The 19996-nt window shown below is 38.5% G+C and overlaps 3 protein-coding genes and 1 long non-coding RNA gene across 4 annotated transcripts; 3 read left to right on the top strand and 1 right to left on the bottom strand.

Moving 5' to 3' along the window:
• Window positions 1-3907: 3907 nt before the first annotated feature.
• LOC122314962 lies at window positions 3908-4668 on the bottom strand. Its single transcript, XR_006243919.1, has 2 exons — window positions 4525-4668; window positions 3908-4425 (listed from the first exon to the last, which is right to left on the bottom strand). It is a non-coding gene; the product is annotated as an uncharacterized LOC122314962 (long non-coding RNA).
• LOC122314960 lies at window positions 4281-5251 on the top strand. The gene is made up of 2 exons (XM_043130617.1): window positions 4281-4451; window positions 4554-5251. The coding sequence occupies exons 1-2, from the start codon at window positions 4281-4283 to the stop codon at window positions 5118-5120; spliced, it is 738 nt and encodes a 245-aa protein (XP_042986551.1). The 3' UTR covers window positions 5121-5251.
• A 2686-nt stretch (window positions 5252-7937) lies between these two features.
• LOC122316315 (leucine-rich repeat extensin-like protein 3) lies at window positions 7938-8438 on the top strand. The gene has a single exon (XM_043132847.1). The coding sequence runs from the start codon at window positions 7938-7940 to the stop codon at window positions 8436-8438; it is 501 nt and encodes a 166-aa protein (XP_042988781.1).
• Window positions 8439-10375: 1937 nt separating this feature from the next.
• On the top strand, window positions 10376-11263 carry LOC122317299 (histone H1-like). Its single transcript, XM_043134298.1, has 2 exons — window positions 10376-10558; window positions 10667-11263. Exons 1-2 carry the CDS (start codon window positions 10496-10498, stop codon window positions 11126-11128), a joined length of 525 nt encoding a protein of 174 aa, XP_042990232.1. The 5' UTR covers window positions 10376-10495; the 3' UTR covers window positions 11129-11263.
• The last annotated feature ends 8733 nt before the right edge of the window (window positions 11264-19996 follow it).

Raw genomic sequence — 19996 nt, 5'->3', positions numbered from 1 at the left:
AACTAGGCTCTACAATACCAACAAACTTTAGTCTAAAGCCAAGCCCTGTTTGTTCTTGGGCTATTCCACAACTCAGAATGCTTACAAATGCTTTGATGTTCAGGCCCAAAAACTATACTTATCCCGTCACGTTGTCTTTGCTGAAAATCAACTTCTCTCTTATTCTCAACAACTCGAACCTTCAACATCCTCCCTGTTTGCCTCGATCATACCACTAGGGCCACCCATCACAGATCCAGTACCATTGCAACTCTCATCAGCACCTTCGGGAAGTCCTGAACATCACGCATCACCTCCAGGTAATCGTTTTCCCTTTGATTTACATGCTTTGATTTTTTCCTCTTCTAGTCCTAATTCTTCAAATTTGACTGTGTGTTTAAACTTCTTACAAAATCCACTCACTCACCCTACAAAAAATCCCACTGTGACTAATGAACCCTCCACCAACACGAGTGTCCAACCCCCTCACCGAACCCATACAATGATTACTCGGTCAATGAATAATATTCATAGACTGAAACAATTCAACTCAGTGATAAAGCATCCTCTTTCATTAACCATAGAACCCACTTGTGTGAGTCAAGCACTCTGAGAACCTCTTTGGAGACAAGCTATGTCTGAGGAACTTACTGCGCTTATGCGCATGGCACGTGGGATCTTGTTTCCCCACCCAATCACTGTAACCCAGTGGGATGCAAATGGGCTTTTCGTGTGAAAAGAAAACTAGATGGGTCAGTTGATCGCTTTAAAGCGAGACTTGTTGCTAAAGGGTACAACCAACGTGAAGGGTTAGATTACAAGGAAACTTTTAGTCCAGTTGTGAAACTGGCCACAATCAGGACTGTCTTAAGAGTAGCTGAGATGCAAGGGTGGTCTTTGAGGCAACTAGATGTCAACAATGCATTCTTGCATGGTGAGTTGACTGAGACAGTATACATGGTTCAGCCACCGAGTTTTAAAGATAACTTCAAACCTAATCATTTGTGCAGGTTACAAAAGGCCATCTATGGTCTCAAGAAGGCCCCTAGGGCCTGGTATTCAGCCCTTAAATTGGCAATCATTGGCCTTGGATTTCATAACTCCAAAGCAAACTCATCTTTGTTTATCTACAATAAAGATCAATTATCTGTTATTTGTTAGTCTATGTGGATGACTTGGTGATAACTGGCAATGATACGCACTTTGTGGTTGATATTATTCAAAAACTTGGTAATCGGTTCTCTATTAAAGACATGGGACAGCTTCATTTCTTTTTGAGCATGGAATTCATTTCCACCAAATCTGGTCTTTTTTTGCCCCAACACAAGTACATTAGGGACTTGCTGTAAAAAACAAACATGACTGGAGCTAATGATGTCTCAACCCCATTGTCTAGAACCACAGCTCTCAAACTGGTTGACGACACTTCATCTATTGATAGTACTGAGTTTCGAAGTATCATATGAGGCTTTCAATATTTGTCTCTCACTCGTCCAAACATTTCCTTTACAATAAATAAACTGTCACAATTTATGCACAAGCCCACAGTCACACACTAGACAGCGGCAAAAAGGCTCCTCCGATACTTGAAGCAAACAATTTTTCATGGACTTCACATCAGAAAAATATCCAACTTTAATCTCCTGACATACTCGGCTGTTGATTGGGTGGACAATTTTGATGATCGAACCTTCATTTCTTTCTGCATATATAAGTTTCCTTGGCGTTAACCTAATATCTGGGAGTTCTAATAAACAACGAGCTATAGCAAGATCATCAATTGAGGCTTAATACAGAGGTCTTGCGAATGCAGCTTTAGAGATTATGTGGCTCTTATCCTTATTAAAGGAACTTGATCTTCCACTATTGGCTCCACCAAAGCTATTATGTGATAATTTGGACGCAACACATCTTAATTTTAATCCAGTACAGCACTCCCGAATGAAAGACATATAAATTGATCTTCATTTTGTTTGTGATTTGGTCCAACGTGGAATTCTCAATGTCCAACATGTCAACACTCAAGATCAGCTAGCAGATCTGTTGACCAAAGCGCTGTCACGACAAAGAACTGAAACTCTGTGAAACAAGATTGGTTTGGCCAATGGCACCTCAATCTTGCGGGGGCATATAAAGGAACATTCCTCAAATCAAGTAAATGAAAATCAGCAAAATTGTCAAGCAAATAAATAGCCAAGAATCAAGGCTATCAATTTTCTTTGTACAGTTTGAAATTTTCTTTGTATCCGTTAGTCATAATTCTAGGAAACTTACTTAGAATAAACTCTGTAATTTTGTTTAAATATCTTCATACGATCAATTAAAGGTGTGTGAATATTTTCTAAATCTTGGCAGCAATACAACTTTACTCGGGAGTGCTGTTAAAAATCCATCACATGGTTGGCTAAGACAAAAAAATGTTATGTTTGAAGGAGGCATAAAATTTGAGGATAAGCTCTCATAAAATTTGGTGCTATATACGCGAATAGATTTAATAAGGTTGATATAAAGATATTTTCAACTTATTTCATCTCATCATTATAATTTTTTTAAATTTCGACATAAAATATAATAAACAATTTAACTTTTTCAAATTTTAAAATAATAATAATTTTAAAAAATAATATTTTATTTAACTTTCAACTTCATCTAAAATCATTTTATCCAATTTCACTATCCAAACCTCACATTGTTCATCTCATTATTTCCCGGGTTTTTATCATTTCTTTTTATTCAATATTAATGCAAGTCAATAAAAAGTCCTGCAACCTAGATTTTTCTCTTTTCGACGTTAGATTCAAGAATGGAGGTGAATTTGTGTTTCCTCAAAGTCGGGTCTTACGGTTCAACTATGGACTTTCCCAAAGCTAAGGGCAAAACCATCAGCATATTATGTAGGCATAAAGAAGCAAAAGAACAACATATAAAACAGCTTACAATTTGAGGGGACTACCAAGTAGCAATTCAAGCAGTTGAACAATCTTAACAAAAAAAAAAAGACATCGGATTCCTATTAAAATCATTTGATAGCTGGAATATTTGTTGGCATTCTATCGCGCAACGGACAAGTTTTAATTTTTAATGATATTTATAGAAGCATCCCCTTACCTTAATCTTTATAATGATAATGATCCACCATTTATAGACTTTCGACATTGCAACTCGTTTAGTTATAATGTATGTACTAGTCTAAAAAAACAAAAACCATCAATTATTTGGGAATGATTGTTGGAATCAGATTAAAAAGAGTATCTCTCATATAAATTATGTGCATGCTTAATTCGTTTTGTTCTGTCTGGAGTGTTTGGACCACACTACAGAAAATGGGTGACTCAGAGAAATTCATTTTGGCGTTTCCTTATTTCGTTTGGATTTTAGGGCAAATAGAGATAAAGGGAAGGGCTTTTGTCTCATCCCCGCATGATATAGGCCAGAACAATTATCTCTCTATCTTTGTTCAACCCTCAACCCAAAACAAGACTTTAATCTGGTTTACGAATTACTCAATTTGTTTTTTGAAATATTAAGAAATAGCAAAATCCCAACTTCTTACTGTTCTAGCTCTCTCTCTTCTTCTTTTTTGGGAGTGTCTCATACCATCTACATGCAGAACAGGCTTCAGGTCCACAACCAGTAAAAATGCTTTTCTTCTTGCTTCTGATTCTTATACGCTATCTTGCATTAGTCTTTAGGTGCATAGCATGCTTTCAATCTCTTATAACTCTTTGCATTTGACCATTTTCACACGCAGAAGGTGCAAAACACTGTTGCTTTTTTTTTTTTTAAAATGAGTAGTAAGCAAAATGAATAGTTTTGAGTTGTAAAATAGTGCAAAACTTTAGTTGCTGCTTGGGCTGCCTTTATTACCACCCCAAGCTAGCTCTTATCTCTGTGGTATTCCTCCCTTGAAAAAATGAGCTTTTAAAAATAAAAATAAACAAAGATCCTTAATGGGCACCCACTAAGCAACTTCTCCATGCTTCTACAAGACTTGGGATTTCGCTAGAACAAGAATCTCCATGCTTCTAGTTGCATATCATTTCCACCACCAACCCCATAGATAAGAACCATCACATGGTGACACACAAAGTACGCCAAAGCACTATAAAGTCCTTCCACGTCAATACCTTTACCGTACACGTGTCTCTCCTCCAGAAAGTACCTAATTAATCTTTATTCATTTTCTTTTCTCTCTCCCCTTAGAGCTTTTCTTGTTCCTCTGTTTCGTCTCTGTTCCAATTAGGCAGCCATCAAAAAACCCAACGAATTTGGTGGATTATTAACAGAACAGGAAAGCCAAAATGCAATCGAGGGTAGCGGCCAAAATGCAACGATGGGTTCTCTCTCTAGCCCATAACCAAGCTCTCCGCATAGGACTTTCATCCCCCCGATCGGCCGGTCGCACCGCTGACCCTGATATTCATTCCGGAGAAGTCGAAGCTGGACCTGACGTATATTACAGAAAAAACGAAGTAAGACTCTGATATAGTGTAACATAGTAAGCTGAGCTTCAAAATTGAAAACTTGTAAAGTTTGAAGATTTACTGATATGCTGATATGATTGAAAATCGCAGGGTCAAGGAAGTGTGGTGGATAGTGATGATGCGGCCAAGCAAGAATTAGAACACAAAGCCCATAAAGAAACCGGGCCATTGAAGCCTCCAAGAACACCTTTTGCTTCTTCTCCGAAGCTGGAAAGCACGGAGGTTTCGCCTCAACCCCTGGACCCCGTTGTTCAGCAAAAGCGTAGCCATGCAACTGCAAGCGTAGAAGATGCCAGTTGCGAAGGATTTAACGGCACGCCATGGCCAAAAGACAAGGAAAAAGAGCATAGAGACAGGAACGAACAGGTGGAGGATGACAGAGAATACTTCAAGCATCACAAGGCTTCGCCGTTGTCGGAGATCAATGTAGTCGATACGAGGAAGCCATTGACGAGAGCAACTGATGGGACAGCGGATGCCGTCGAGGATAACGATCGTGGCGCAGACGGGATTGCGTGGAGGCCTGAGCAGCTCGACACGGCGGAGGAGGCGCTTAGGAGGGCCGTCGAGATATTTAGGCAGAATGCTATGCGTGGTGATCCGGAAACTTATCCCCATTCCAGGGTTCTTAGAGAGCTTCGTGGTGAATGGTTTTGACATGAATTGCACCTCGTGTATATCCAATCGACTTTTATATATATGCGTGTGTAAATTGGTAGCTTGCTAGCTGAAAAAAGGAAGGATTTTGCCAATATTAATAAAAATAGTCTGACTAATATTTAAAGAAATATTTTTCAGCCAGAAATGTTGATCAGTACCGGCTGAATAAAGAGAGCTGCTATCATATAAGAAATCCTAAAGTCCATCGTGATTAGTAGTGATGGAGAAATACATGAAAGCGTTCCGGACAGTACCCATCTTCGCATGGAGTTATTTAACGAGGTGCATATACGCGCGCGGAGTTAATTAAACAAGCTACCGATTATATGTTGAGCTGAGTTAAAACGGTTGTGAATTTATTTAAGATATGTTTAGATTTTAAAATGTGTTTAAATGTATTTATATAAAATTGAAAATGGTTGTAAATTTTGCGTATAAAGAGATCATGTTGAATTTAAAAATATTGTGAATTTTATATGTAAAAGGTTTTAAATTTAAATAAATTTAATAATTTAAAAGTTAGACGTTAGATTTAACTTAAAATTAGACTGAATTGAATATATTTTTATTCAATATAATTTTCAAGCGGGAGGCTTATGATCTAATACCCATGCTGATTGTAATTGATTGAAATCCTTAGTTTAAAATGTATTTTCTGAACTTTTTTTAAGTGGTCATGCATCATGGGTGGCCACTATTAAATGAGACTAAGGATTTTATCTTATCTAAAGACTGGCAATGGAAAATATTATAAATATCGGAATGTGGTAAGATCTATGTAATACGATATATATTCACTATCTCATGATGATCTATCAATAATATATTGTCGATAAAATTAGGTGGATTTCAGCTTAGAAGTTATTGTGGTATTTATATCCAGAAAAAATATATACTCGATGAGTTAAGAGATCAGTTCTTTGATAATGAAGTAGAATGGAATCTCATGGTGAAGAAAGATCAGAACGCAGAAACAACGATCAGGCATAAGAATGTCACGTACTGATCGATCAGTAGTACTGGGCATACTTTATCTTCAACCTATTAGCCAGCTAGCTGCCTATTATATGTGCGTGAGATTCGATCTTCAATCTAGGTTTTAGGGAGAGGACAAAAGTAGGTCGGATTTCACCATCGAGATTGAAGGGAAAATACAAAAAGCTGAAGAAACATCGAAATTGGAAGCTTATGCAATTAGCACTCGAGTGCAAAACACACTTGACTTTTATTATGTCATGTTGTTTGGTATACCCGCTTCTCGTCGTTGTTAATTGCTTTTTGGATAGGCTGACTAGTTGTTATTTGGATTCGATTATGGTTTAAAACCAACTATATGTATATGACATAATTATAAGGTCTTTTATACACGTCACTATTTTACAAATTAAGCAACAAATAGACCCCCCCTAACACGATCAATAACGTTGTACGTACAACGTTTAAACGCCTATTCAACATATATAATAATAATAATAATAAAACAAAGGGTGGAGCTAGCGTTAACTTCGGCCCCCTCTCCATCAATCAGCACTTAGTCCACCACACTTCGGGGTAGATCATTATTTGCACCCATGCATGCACAAGGAGTACTGAGCGGTCGCCAACCACGTCCTCATCATGTACTGATCAAATAATTGAGTAGACATTGCCTGGAATATTGGATCGTGGCTGGCTACGCACAGTATACTACTACCTCTCTGCATCGTGTTGGCTAGCGCAATGTAAAACATTTGTGAGATGGCCATGCACCGTCTATAGTACCTCTCATGGGGCCGTAATGCATGTGTCAACATATGCAATCCATATCGAAAAGGAATTTAGAGATTTAAGAATTTAAGAGCTAGCGCTCACAAAGGTATTCATGTGAAAGTCGGAGGTTGTCATTATCCTCTGAATTATTGTTTCCTATTCCTCTTTAATTTGTTAGTTTTCATTATTTATTTATTTATTTCAATTTATTGTCGGCACCGATAGTACTATTATATATATATTAAAGATCATTGTTTAACTGTGATTATAAATATGTTCTAAAATATACTTCGTTAATTATTTTTCTAGACTAGCTAATAACGTGCTGGAATGTACAATGAAGGGTATAATATTAAATTAACTGTTTTTTTTTTTTTTAATTGGTGATGCAGTACTTGCAAAATTGTATAATTCCCCGCCGGAGATGATCATAAAGTTAATTTCCTGCTAAAGTTTATCACGAAACGTTTCATTAACACACTCTCATTTTGAAAATATATAATAAATTAATTAAGAGATTCCGATCGAGCTAGGGATCTTATAATATAAAAGTATGTACTGCGCGCTTGCATTCTCAAGCTAGCTAGCTGCTAGTAATTTATATATGCAACTTAAAAGTCATTTTTCAGATCAAGGCGCGCATGATATAAGTATGAGCAAATTAAGAACTTTCAAGCAATATTCGAGCCAGCTTCCTGATCTAGCTACCTCATGCAGCAAGCATGTGGTGAAAAATCATGGAAAATGTGGATGAAATTGGGACAATTGTCATCTTTGCCTTTCTTTTTTTATTAAAAAAAAAAAATTGTTGGTATTGTATATATTTTGGTCCATTTTGTTTATTACGTGGATGGTAGTACAATAAAAGATAAAACACCGACAAATGGTGCGGTCACCAAGACGCTGCAGACATCTTATTCCTATCTCCTTGCAGTACTCCCCTCTCAACCAAATCACCATTGTCTTTATACATCATTCTTCTCCTCAAGTACCCTCCTCCCTCAGTACTCTCTGAGATTTGATATATGAAACAGTCTTCAACATAGGGATTGCAAACCCTAAACAATGACGTTACTCTCCCCGTTCAGTACTTTCCTCCTCCTCATCTTACACTACAACTTCTCCTTAACCACATCAACCACTACTATTAATGTTACAGCAGGAGTAGGAGCAGCAACAACAGTGTCCAAAGATGAAATACCATGCACAATGTGCATGGAATGTGAACACCCATGCCCTCTGCCATCACCACCACCGCCAGTGGTTGAGTGCCCGCCGCCACCACCACCACCGCCAGTGGTTGAGTGCCCGCCGCCACCACCGCCAGTCATCCCGGAATGCCCACCACCACCCAAGCCTCCATGTACTGACAATTGCGAGTACCCTCCTCCATTGCCACCATCAGATAATTATGGGCCACCCCCTCCGCCATATCCAAAACCTTTTCCACCATACCCTTACTACTACCCTCCATCGCATGATGAATATGACCATTCTGTCCATTTGAAAGCTCAGCCAGTTTTCATCTCCTTTGCGTTCTTCCTTTCTTTTCTCTGCTTGTTGTAGCTACCTAGATGCTTGAATTTAATTTCACGTAATAATTGTGCCTCGGTGGCTCTCAGCTTTCTCTTGTAATTCTTTGTCAGTAGTTTGATATCTCTACGCTTAGATATTTTCTCTAGAAATAACTATGATCTATTTGTTATTCCTGCTTCTAATGATGCCAGGCTAGCAAGCTTCCCGGAGCTATAGGAGAAGGAAAGAAAGAAATAACGTCGCTAGTTGATTGAAGAAATCTCTCGGCCGGCTCCCTCGCTACTTAATTTGTAATGTTATGCATGTACTTTATTATCTTCTTTTATGTCGAAAAATAAATTATTAATTTGTTCCATGTGGTGTTCTTCTTCTACTATTTTTTTTTTTTACAAAAAAAAAAAGTATTTTGGATCATCTTGGCTGTTAATTATGGTAATCAAGAAGCTACGTACGTTAGTTTGAATATCTGGAATAATAGATAAACTCTTTTGTGGTTTGTGAAGTAGCCCGCCGACCGGCAGTCACAAACGTCCGTCCTTCTCATGATTACTTTCCCATCTTCCATCAAATATCTACGCCCTCGGTACTGTTACTATAATTTCTTATGATCACATGCATTAATTACTAAAGTTGACAAATCTTCGTTCTTAATTTCTTTACATTTATTTTTTTAAAAAGGCGATAAATTTCACACTTTCTAATGAGGAGATAAAGCAACCGCATATAATGAATGGAGGTCAGAGAAAGGACATCACGTATGGAAGACATCGAATGGGGCTCGATCTTGGTGTGCATGGCACAGTTGTGTACTTACTGATCAGCAAGTGGGTCACCACGAAAGTTGCTGGATTTGGCTCTTCTACATTAATTAAATAATATATAATATTGATTGTGGGGATACATTCGGCCTTCGGCTTAAAATAATAATAATATATTACAATATTACTGCCAATTGCAAACAAACGAATTACCATGCATTCAGGTTCACTTAATTTTGTGATCAGTTTCATGTCCAAGTACTACGCGATCGATCGATTGAAACGAATTAATATTGCCACCACCGAATTAGAATTTTCCATGCGGATCATGAGTACTGCTCATCAGATCTTTTAACAAAATCTATATATTATGTCCGAAGATGCATGGATGATCAGCAATTAAGTGAGACATTTGAAGACTTTCGAGCTTAAATGCCAATATTTTCTAACCATGCATATATATATGTTAAAATGTGACAGTTTAGGAGTTTATCTATATTAGATGCCCTCACCAAGCAAATTTTTTATTTACTACTAAAGTTGATAACTTTATAACTATTTTACAACTCTACATGAAATGAATGGTAGTTTTGAAATATTAAGATTTATTTTGAATGGAGTGGTATGATTTCATTAATTGTCTGAAGATGAGTTGTAAAATAGTTGTAGGAATACCTTTTTTCATTAGTAATCTCATCTCCTTATAAAAACTTTTAAAGAGATTTAGCAATATGATTTAACACATCTCTCGCCATCTTAATTTGTAAATATATTTTTGTAATATCGCTGTATAGACCAAACACTTCTCTTTCTCTCATATGATGTTACTAAAAAGATTAGTCTGTAATAATTTTAATGATATGACATTTTATGATATGATAAGGAAATAGTTTTTTAATTTTATTTATTATTCCTTACTGTTTTGGAAATAGAATAAAGACTGCTTGGTCCAATTCCATTTGATACACAGTCGGATAATGTTCCTATCTCATAAGGTTTCGTTTTTAATCTTTATCTCTTATTTTTAGGTAGCCCACGAAAACACGATCATGAACACAGGGTCACCACGTCCAAAGTCCAACCAACGCAAATTTAAATGCGAGCCTTTTTCGAGACGACCGGCCCACTTCTACTGCTTCAAACATACCGAACAACCGCCAAAACATATCCAAAATTCAAATTCAAATACCCCTCCTTTACCATACCATTTACCACCCTTCGTATTCAAATTCCCCTCTCTTTAAACTCACAAACACACTCAAAACACCGACACACAAACACACAGTCTCCCTCTCTCCAAGCAAGTCTCCAGAAGAGCCTTTCAGAAAAATGGCGAAAGCAACGGTTGCTGTTGCAAATAAGGACAAAACCCTTCATCCCCCTTACTTTGAGGTCCTTCGGTTTTTCCATCATCTTTACTCTCTCTCTTTCTTCTTCTTCTTCATCTTGTTTTGTTTCGTTTTGGTTTTTTTAAATGTTTTCTTATCGGTTCTTTGGCAGATGATAAGCGAGGCCATACTGACTCTGAAGGACCGGACTGGCTCGAGCCAGCAAGCAATAGCGAAGTTCGCGGAGGAGAAGTACAAAAAAGTGTTGCCACCCAATTTCAAGAAAGTCCTCTCTGTTCAGTTGAAGAGGTTTGTCAAGTCTGAGAGGCTTGTGAAAATCAAGAACTCCTTCAAGGTCTCCTCCACCGAGAAGGTCAAGTTGGCGGTCAAGGAGAAAGAGACCATCAAAAAGAAGAAGGATGACAGCACCAAGACCAGAAAGGCCATACCCCCCAAGGCCATACCCCCCAAGAAGATTGCAGAGAAGAAGGGTGTGAAGACCAAGAGGCTCAGTCAGGTTAAGACCCCGGAGAAGAACCCTAAGAAGATTAAGAAGAAGAGCTTGACGCCGATAAAGAGGAAGACTCCAAAACCACAGGGTTCGTCTAGGCCGGCCAAAAAGTCTAGGAACTAGGAAATGTACTGCACTGCTTATCTCCATTAATTAACTGTATTCGTAGCTGTGGTATTAATTATGGTAGAATATGTTACTATTTAATTTTGCCGCTTCTTGCGTAGATAATGTGGTACTGCAAAGAATGCTTGTTGATATGGTTGCCTTGTCTATTTCTGGTTTTTTATTTTATGTTTGGATAAACTTGTTCTTCTTAACCATACTTAAAGTTGTTTCTTTTTTCTTTTTAGCCGATTGTGTGTTGATGGGTGAAATCTTGAGGAATTTTCTGTCTTCTAAAAGGATTTTGAAAAACTAAGAACTATAGGTCGGAGATTTGATTTAAAATTTAATAACAGTGCTGAGGGTTTCAAGTTCTTAACTCTTAATTCTTCCTTTCACCAAATCGATGAAAGAGACGTTCATCCGTCTCGATTGTGTGTTTTCTGGGTGAAAGTGGGCCATCTGGGTTGTCAATCAGACTAAAAGCATATACTGGTCCCACCGAAAAGAGTCAAAAGATTTCCCAACAACAACTGGAGGACCGAGTGTGAGACTGCGTGTGAGGACGGAATTTAATTGAAATAGGACAGTTTAGGAGGCACCGAAAGAATGCGGTTTGGATTAATTAAATATGAAAATGACTGCAGGTGAAGGAGATTCTCATTTCTCGGTTCTTGTTGCTTGGTAGTTGGTATTTTTCATATTAAATACTCGAAGAAAATGACTTTTATTTGGGTGGAACTTCGAGATTAAACCACCGATGGAAAGTGCCATTTGGTTTTTGAGAACATTAATATACGAGTTTTGTTATAAATAAATAAAATTATATATTAATTTGTATATTAATATTGATTCATTTATATTTAAAATTTAAATTAATATTATTTTTAATAAAATTTATTTTTTGACCAATTATATTAGATTGGTGCACATATTAGTACGCAGTTATATTTATAACTAGATTTTTTTTTAATATATAGAACCTGGGAATAATCTTTCTTTAGATCTTGGCATTAATAGGCACCTCTACTCGAACCACAACCTCTAATGTAGATGTAGTTGTGTATCATTGGGGTTTTGTTTTCCAGTAACAATTGAAGTAAAATTTTCAATCCAATTATCCCAACAATAACTGGAGGACCGAGTGTGAGACTGTGTGTGAGAACGGAATTTAATTGAAGTAGGATAGTTTAGGAGGCACCGAAAGAATGCGGTTTGGATTAAATATGAAAATGACTTCACATGAAGGAGATTCTCATTTCTCAGTTCCTATTGCTTGGTAATTTTCATGTTAAATACTCGAAGAAAATGATTTTGTATTTGAGTGGAACTTCGAGATTAAACCACCAATGGAAAACTGCCATCTGGTTTATGAGAAGATTAATATATAGAACCTGGGAATAATCTTTCTTCAGATCTTGACATTAATAAGCATCTCTACTCGAACCACAACCTATTGTCACTACCTAGATTTTTCTAAAGAATTCTCTAACCTTCTAGAGTCTCCTAGTCCTTTGTAATTTTGTAGAATTGTGTGGAGTATTCTAGAATGATGTAGAACCCCCTAGGAAATGGCCTTTTAGACAATTCTAGAGTAGTAATCTAGAAAGTTCTTTACCTTTGGATTGGTGACAAGTGTCACCATCCTAACCATTCTTTGCACCAAGAGCTCCCTATAAATAGAGGGGCTCTCATTTGTGTAAATCACCAAGCAATAAGAGAAACAAGTTCTCTAGAGCTTCTCTCTCTATCTTCTCTCTCTAATTTTGTTCTCTATTGTCTTGAGTCATTTAGAAGGCTTATTTAAGAGTTTTGTGGAGAGAAAGCCTCCTAAGGCCGCATGGGACGTGTGAAGAAATTCTAAATCTATGACAGTTGGTATCAGAGCTGTCCAGGTTAGGATGACGGATCCAAGCGAGATCACCATGGAGCCCCAGGAGACACGAAAGAGCAAGAGGTCGAAGGATTCAAACTCATCTATGGAGTCTCGTCTCGATGGCATCGAGAGGGCCATGGCCAAGATATTGGCCAAGATTGAGGAATGGGATCAGTCTCACAGGGAGGTGAGCACTCTTGACAACACTATGACAAGGATGGAGGTGGCGGTAGCGGATGTCAGGGACCGACTTGACATTGTGGAGCAAGGTTTGGAGGAGCTAGGATTGGAGGGCAATCCGAATCGCTCAAGGAGTCCATTATGAGCACCATCAACCCCACCATCGAGGCACAACATGTTGAAAATGTTGCTTTTCAAGACCGGGTCTTGGGAGAGCTAACAAAACTCCAAGAGCAAATGGAGGAATACCGCGTCAGTCTAGAGGAGACCAAGGCGGATTTAGCCATGTGCAAGCGGGCAGTGGCCAATGGGGGCGCCATCGGAGCTGGAATGATGGCGGCTGGAATGATGGCGACACCAAGGGTGGATACCCCCAAACCGAAAGAGTTCGATGGCAAGCGGGATGCCAAAGAACTAAACAACCACATGTGGCACATGGAGCGCTACTTTGAAGTTTTGAACATGCAAGACGAGCATGTCAAGGTACGTACTGCCTCTCTCTACCTTACTAATCTTGCTAGTACTTGGTGGCGTCGTAAGCATAGTGAGATAGAGAATGGTACTTGCACTATTGACTCTTGGGAAGAGTTCAAGCGTGAACTCAAGAGGCAATTCTATCCTGAGAATGTGGCTATTAATGCGCGGAAGAGAATGAAGGAGTTGAAGCACACCTCTTCTATCCGCAACTACGTTGAGGAATTTTCTGCCCTCATGCTTCAAATCACAAACATGAGTGAAGAAGATCTCCTCTTCAACTTCATCGATGGTCTCAAATCTTGGGTGGCTTAAGAACTCAAGCGTCGTGGAGTCAACGACATCTCCACTGCCCTGACAGTGGCGGAAACCTTAGAAGAATTTGAGTATCATAAGAGTAACAACTCTTCAAAGCCCAAGTCTTCAAAGGATAATCACACTAAGGGTGGGGGAGCGAAGGGGTTCAAGCCCCCACAGTACAAAGACAGTGGAGACAAGCCTTCAACATCAAAGGAGGGCAAGAAGGACCACTCCAAAGATAAGAAGCCAAAGGATGCTTGTTTCCTTTGTGACGGATCACATTGGGCTAGAGATTGTCCCAAGAGGAAGGCCCTCAATGCCATGTTGGAAGAGAAGGAAGTTCAAGAGAAGTCGCACCTGGAATGTCTACAACTTCTCAACTCCCTCAAGGCAAGCACAAAGCCAACCACTAAGGATGGATCTTTGATTTTTGTAGAGGTCCTCGTCAATGGGAAGAAGAGTCATGCCATGGTCGACTCAGGAGCTTCTCACAACTTCATCAAGAAGGAAGAGGCCACACGGCTAGGGTTCCTCTTAAGAAGGGTCAAGGATGGCTGAAGACCATGAATTCTGAGACCAAACCCCTTGATGGTGTAGCTCATGGGGTGGAGCTACAACTTGGAATTTGGAAAGGTACGGTGGATTTCTCTGTCGCTCCTATGGATGACTTCAACATCGTGTTGGGGATGGAATTCTTGAGACAGTTTAATGTAGTGTCTCTTCCCTACTACAACTCGGTGTGTATCTTAGAGGGCGGTCCATGCATGATACCCACCATGTCCAAGCCAAACACTACCCAGCTTTTATCCGCCATGCAATTCAAGAAAGGATGGAAGAAGGGCGAGGTGTCTTACTTTGCTTCAATAGAGAAAGGTGAAGTGAAGATTTCCTCCCCTCCACCCAAGGAAGTCCTAAGGGTCCTCAGGGACTATGAGGATGTCATGCCGCTAGAATTGCTCAAGCAACTACCACCCAGGAGAGGGGTGGACCATCAGATCGAGCTGGAACCCGGCGCCAAACCACCCGCCAAAGCACCTTATCGCATGTCACCTCTAGAGCTTCAAGAACTAAGGAGGCAACTTAAGGAGCTACTTGATGCCGGATTCATCCATCCCTCCAAGGCACTATATGGGGCACCCGTGTTGTTCCAAAAGAAACATGATGGGTCTTTGTGGCTGTGCATTGACTATTGAGCTCTAAATAAGGTAACCATAAAAAACAAGTATCATATTCCTTTAATTGCTGATTTATTTGATCAACTGGGCCATGCAAAATACTTCTCCAAGGTTGATTTAAGATCGTGGTATTATCAAGTGAGGATTGTGGAAGGGGATGAAGCAAAGACGACTTGTGTAACTCACTATGGAGCATACGAGTTCCTAGTGATGCCCTTTGGCCTCACAAATGCTCCAGCCACCTTCTGCACACTCATGAACAAGATCTTCCATCTCTATCTTGATCAATTTGTGGTAGTCTATCTAGATGATATTGTCATCTATAGTTCTACCCTTGAAGAACATGTGGAGCATTTAAGGATTGTTTTCCGTGTCTTAAGGGAAAACCAACTCTATGTCAAGAAGGAGAAGTGCTCATTTGCACTAAACGAAGTCCATTTCCTTGGCCACAAAATCCAAGGTGGAAAACTCAACATGGAAGAGGGGAAAATTGAAGCCATTAAGAAGTGGGATCCTTCCACTAAGGTTACCGAGTTTCGATCATTCCTTGGGCTTGTCAACTATTATAGGAGATTTATAAAGGGATACTTTACAAGGGCATCCCCCCTCACCAATTTGCTTAAGAAGAACAGGACATGGGAGTGGTCATCAAGGTGTCAGGAAGCCTTTGACGATCTGAAGACAGCCATCACGGAGGAACCGGTCTTGGCCCTACCAGATTGTACCAAGCCTTTTGAGGTACAATCAGATGCATCAAATTTTGCCATAGGGGGAGTTCTCATGCAAGAAGGACATCCCATTGCATATGAGAGTCGCAAACTCAATGAGACTGAAAGAAGATACATCGTACAAGATAAGGAGATGACGTCTATCATTCACTGCCTCAGAGTTTGGCGACACTATTTGCTTGGCTCCAGTTTTGTGGTCAAGACGGATAACATTGCCACTAGTTACTTCTAAAGTCAGAAGAAACTAAGCCCAAAGCAAGCTAGGTGGCAAGACTTCTTAGCAGAATTTGACTTTGTCTTGGAGTACAAACCCGGGAAGGCCAACCTTGTTGCTGATGCACTAAGTAGGAAGGGTAAACTTTCTGCTATCACTCAAGCTCAAGGGGAGCTACTTGATGTGATCCGTGAAGGCATGGAGCATGATCGCTTAGCCAAGAACTTGGTAAATATGGCTAAGAAGGAGAAAACAAAAAGATTCTGGGTAGAGGACGGTCTTCTCTATACCGTCAGGGGGCGAATCTATGTTCCAAAGTGGAGAAACCTACGAAGGAACCTTCTCAAGGAGTGCCACGATTCCTTGTGGGCTGAACATCCGGGCCAACGACGTACTCGAGCTTTGTCGGAAGCTTCCTATTATTGGCCTCAATTGAGAGATGAGGTGGAACTCTACGTGAAGACTTGTCTTGTGTGTCAACAAGATAAGGTGAAGAATCGAAATCCTGCAGGATTATTAGAACCACTACCCATTCCTTCTCATCCATGAGAAAGTGTGAGCCTGGATTTCATAGTGGCTCTACCTAAATCCGAAGGCTGCAGAACTATCATTGTGGTGGTAGACCGATTCTCCAAGTATGCCACCTTCATAGCGGCCCCTAAGGATTGCTCAGCTGGAGAAACTACAAAATTATTCTTCAAGTATGTGGTGAAGTATTGGGGCTTACCACAGAGCATCATCAGTGATCGGGACCCTCGCTTCATAGGAAAGTTCTGGTCAGGACTATTCAAGCTTATGGGGTCTGCTCTACATTTCTCTACCAGCTTTCATCTACAGTCAGATGGGCAAACTGAGAGGGTGAATGCCTTGTTGGAGTTATACTTGAGGCGCTTTGTAAGTGCCAACCAATCTAATTGGGCTAAGTTGTTGGATGTCGCTCAATTCTCCTACAATTTACAAAGGAGTGAATCCATAAACAAAAGCCCATTTGAGATTGTAATAGGGTAGCAACCACTTACTCCGCAGTCATTAGAGACGAGCTATGCGGGGAATTGTCCAACAGCCTTCAAGGTTGCTAAGTCTTGAAACGAACAATTGGATGTGACTCGTTCCTACTTAGACAAAGCAACCAAGAAGATGAAGAAGTGAGCCGATCAGAAAAGAAGGCAAGTGGAATATCGTATAGGCGACTTGGTGTTAGTAAAGATCTTGTCGAGCCAACACAAGTTCACAAGAAAGCTACACAAGGGGCTTGTACGACGTTATGAGGGACCATTCGCAATCATCAAGAAAATAGGGAAGGTCTCCTACAAGCTAGACTTACCCTCCAAGTTCAAGCTTCATCCGGTCTTCCATGTCAGCTGTTTGAAGCCTTACCATGTTGATGAAGAGGAGCCAACACGAGGAGAGTCTAAGCGTGTGCCATTGGGCATAACTACCACTTTCGACAAAGAAGTAGAAGAAATCTTGGCGGACCGTGTCATCAGGCGAAAGAGTCACAAGCCACGCCAAGAATACTTGATCAAGTGGAAGGGATTGCCCGAAAGCGAGACAACTTGGGAACCAAAAGAGTCATTGTGGCAGTTTGAAGATCATATCCGAAGGTTCCATGAAGATATCGCGCTGAGGACGTCGCGAAACTAGGTGGGGGAGAATGTCACCACCTAGATTTTTCTAGAGAATTCCCTAACCTTCTAGAGTCTCCTAGGCCTTTGTAATCTGATAGAATTGTGTGGAGTATTCTAGAATGATGTAGAACCCCCTAGGAAAAGGCATTTTAGACAATTCTAGAGTAGTAATCTAGAAAGTTCTTTACCCTTGGATTGGTGACAAGTGTCACCATCCTAACCATTCTTTGTACCAAGAGCTCCCTATAAATAGAGGGGCTCTCATTTGTGTAAATCACCAAGCAATAAGAGAAACAAGTTCTCTAGAGCTTCTCTCTCTATCTTCTCTCTCTAGTTTTATTCTCTATTGTCTTGAGTCATTTAGAAGGTTTACTTAGGAGCTTTGTGGAGAGAAAGCCTCCTAAAGCCGCACGAGACGTGTGAAGAAATTCTAAGTCCGTGACACTATAATCTAGATATAGTTGTGTGTATTATTGATTCATTGGGGTTTTGTTTTCCATTAACAATTGAAGTAAAGTTTTCAATCCAATTCAAGAAACATTATATTATACCTAAAGAATTTAAACAATAAATGTTGACACCCCAAATATCTAACTGATATAAAAATCATATTCAATTAGCTTAAAAAATGTATTGGTATGTTGATTTTTTTAATAACTTTAATGAGTTTCATAATAAGTATTTATGTTCTACTTTCAAATAATGTAACTCAATTGGGCGAAATACTTCTACGACACCATTTACAATCTTGGAAGACTTTAAGCAAGGTATGGACAATGTTATGACCCTCCTCTCGAGTCTCAACACCGACTGGTATGAAAGTAGAGATAACATCACAAGGTCAAGTCACAGAGGAAGCAACCTATAAACTTTATTAAAATGTCTTGTTACTAGATATGAGGGTGATATGGAGTCATTGAATACCAATAGTTGTGTGAAGCCACCAAAAGAAAATTGATTATATCAATAGAATGAGGCGTTGTGGACCTTGTATTCAAAAGTGCAATAGAATTAGTATCTAACAATGCTAGAGATTTTAGATCAATAATTGTGTCTTTAACATATAACCAAAGTTTGGATATAATATTTGTTATAACAATTAGGTAATCATTTTCACTACAGTTGGGCACAACCTATCTCATTTGTTATAAAAGAACTATGCTAGGTTTGGATAACAAAACTATCTTTATTCATTTTATCTCATCATTATAATTTTTACATAAAATATAATAAATAATTTAAAATTTTTAAATTTCAAAATAATAATAATATTAAAAAAAATTAACAATATTTTATTTAACGTTTAATTTTTATTTAAAACTATTTTATTTCTTCTCACTGTTCAAACCTTAACTTAAATGAAAGAAAGTTATTCATTTAAAAAAAATTATAATAAGAGAAAAAGAGAAGTAGCTGTTTTTCCAAATGTACTACATTTTCTCAGGGATGTAGTCCGAATTGCCACCGAATAAGGCAAATTTTTTTTATATTTTTTTAAAGAAAAATTTATAACATCACCAAAAATATATTTTCTTAATCATAAAAAAAGGAGGAGGAGGAGGAGGCGGAGGTGGTGGTGTTTTCGGAACTTTTTTTGGATTCCGAATTGGGACCCCAAATATTTCTGTTTACAAATTGGCGTGGGGGTAGATGAGCGAAAGGCCGATAGCAATAGAGAAGAGGGCATTTGCCCATTTTACTTTGAAATAATCGATTACAGAACACATACGATAAAACCATCGTACATCCTGAACTTGAGACTGTAGATACGTAAGCTGTTTGTCCTTCTTGTTACAAAAATTAATATGTCCGTATACTGTAAAGTTCATTCCTTACAAAACCAATATATATTTATATAGTATAGGTACATTTTTATAAATAAATAATTTGCAAGAGTATATTTTTGTATAAAAATGCTTTCTATTTAAAATTAATTACTCATATATAAGACTGTAAATTAACAAGACTATTTGAAAAACCTCTTGAGATCATCTTGATCATATTTGAATTCGGCTAAATTCGTTTATTGATGAGTCATTCGTAAACACAAAATTATAATTAATTAATAAACTAAGCAACTTTTATAAAAGTTTGGGTCGTACAAGCATGTATAATTAAACTCGAGTAATTTCATATTTATCTCTATATTTATATTAAAAATATTTTAAAGATTATCAAGTTCATAATGCTAAACATCTTGCTTAAATAATTATAAATATAATCATTGACATAGGAATATATAAGCTTTATAAATATATTAACAAAGTTTATTTTCTTATTTGTCAAGATTTATAAATAATCTATTTTAATT

Source organism: Carya illinoinensis, chromosome 7, assembly GCF_018687715.1.
Source record: "Carya illinoinensis cultivar Pawnee chromosome 7, C.illinoinensisPawnee_v1, whole genome shotgun sequence".
Lineage (NCBI taxonomy): Eukaryota > Viridiplantae > Streptophyta > Magnoliopsida > Fagales > Juglandaceae > Carya > Carya illinoinensis.
Note: the sequence above shows the minus strand (reverse complement) of the source record. Positions and strands in the feature narration are given on the sequence as shown.

Excerpts from the sequence above, each read along its gene's own strand:
- LOC122314960 (XM_043130617.1), top strand. The coding sequence starts at position 4,281 with ATGCAATCGAGGGTAGCGGCCAAAATGCAACGATGGGTTCTCTCTCTA. Across the intron at positions 4,452-4,553 it reads TATATTACAGAAAAAACGAA|GGTCAAGGAAGTGTGGTGGA; the intron begins GTAAGACTCTGA and ends TGAAAATCGCAG.
- LOC122316315 (XM_043132847.1), top strand. The coding sequence starts at position 7,938 with ATGACGTTACTCTCCCCGTTCAGTACTTTCCTCCTCCTCATCTTACAC.
- LOC122317299 (XM_043134298.1), top strand. The coding sequence starts at position 10,496 with ATGGCGAAAGCAACGGTTGCTGTTGCAAATAAGGACAAAACCCTTCAT. Across the intron at positions 10,559-10,666 it reads TTCATCCCCCTTACTTTGAG|ATGATAAGCGAGGCCATACT; the intron begins GTCCTTCGGTTT and ends GTTCTTTGGCAG.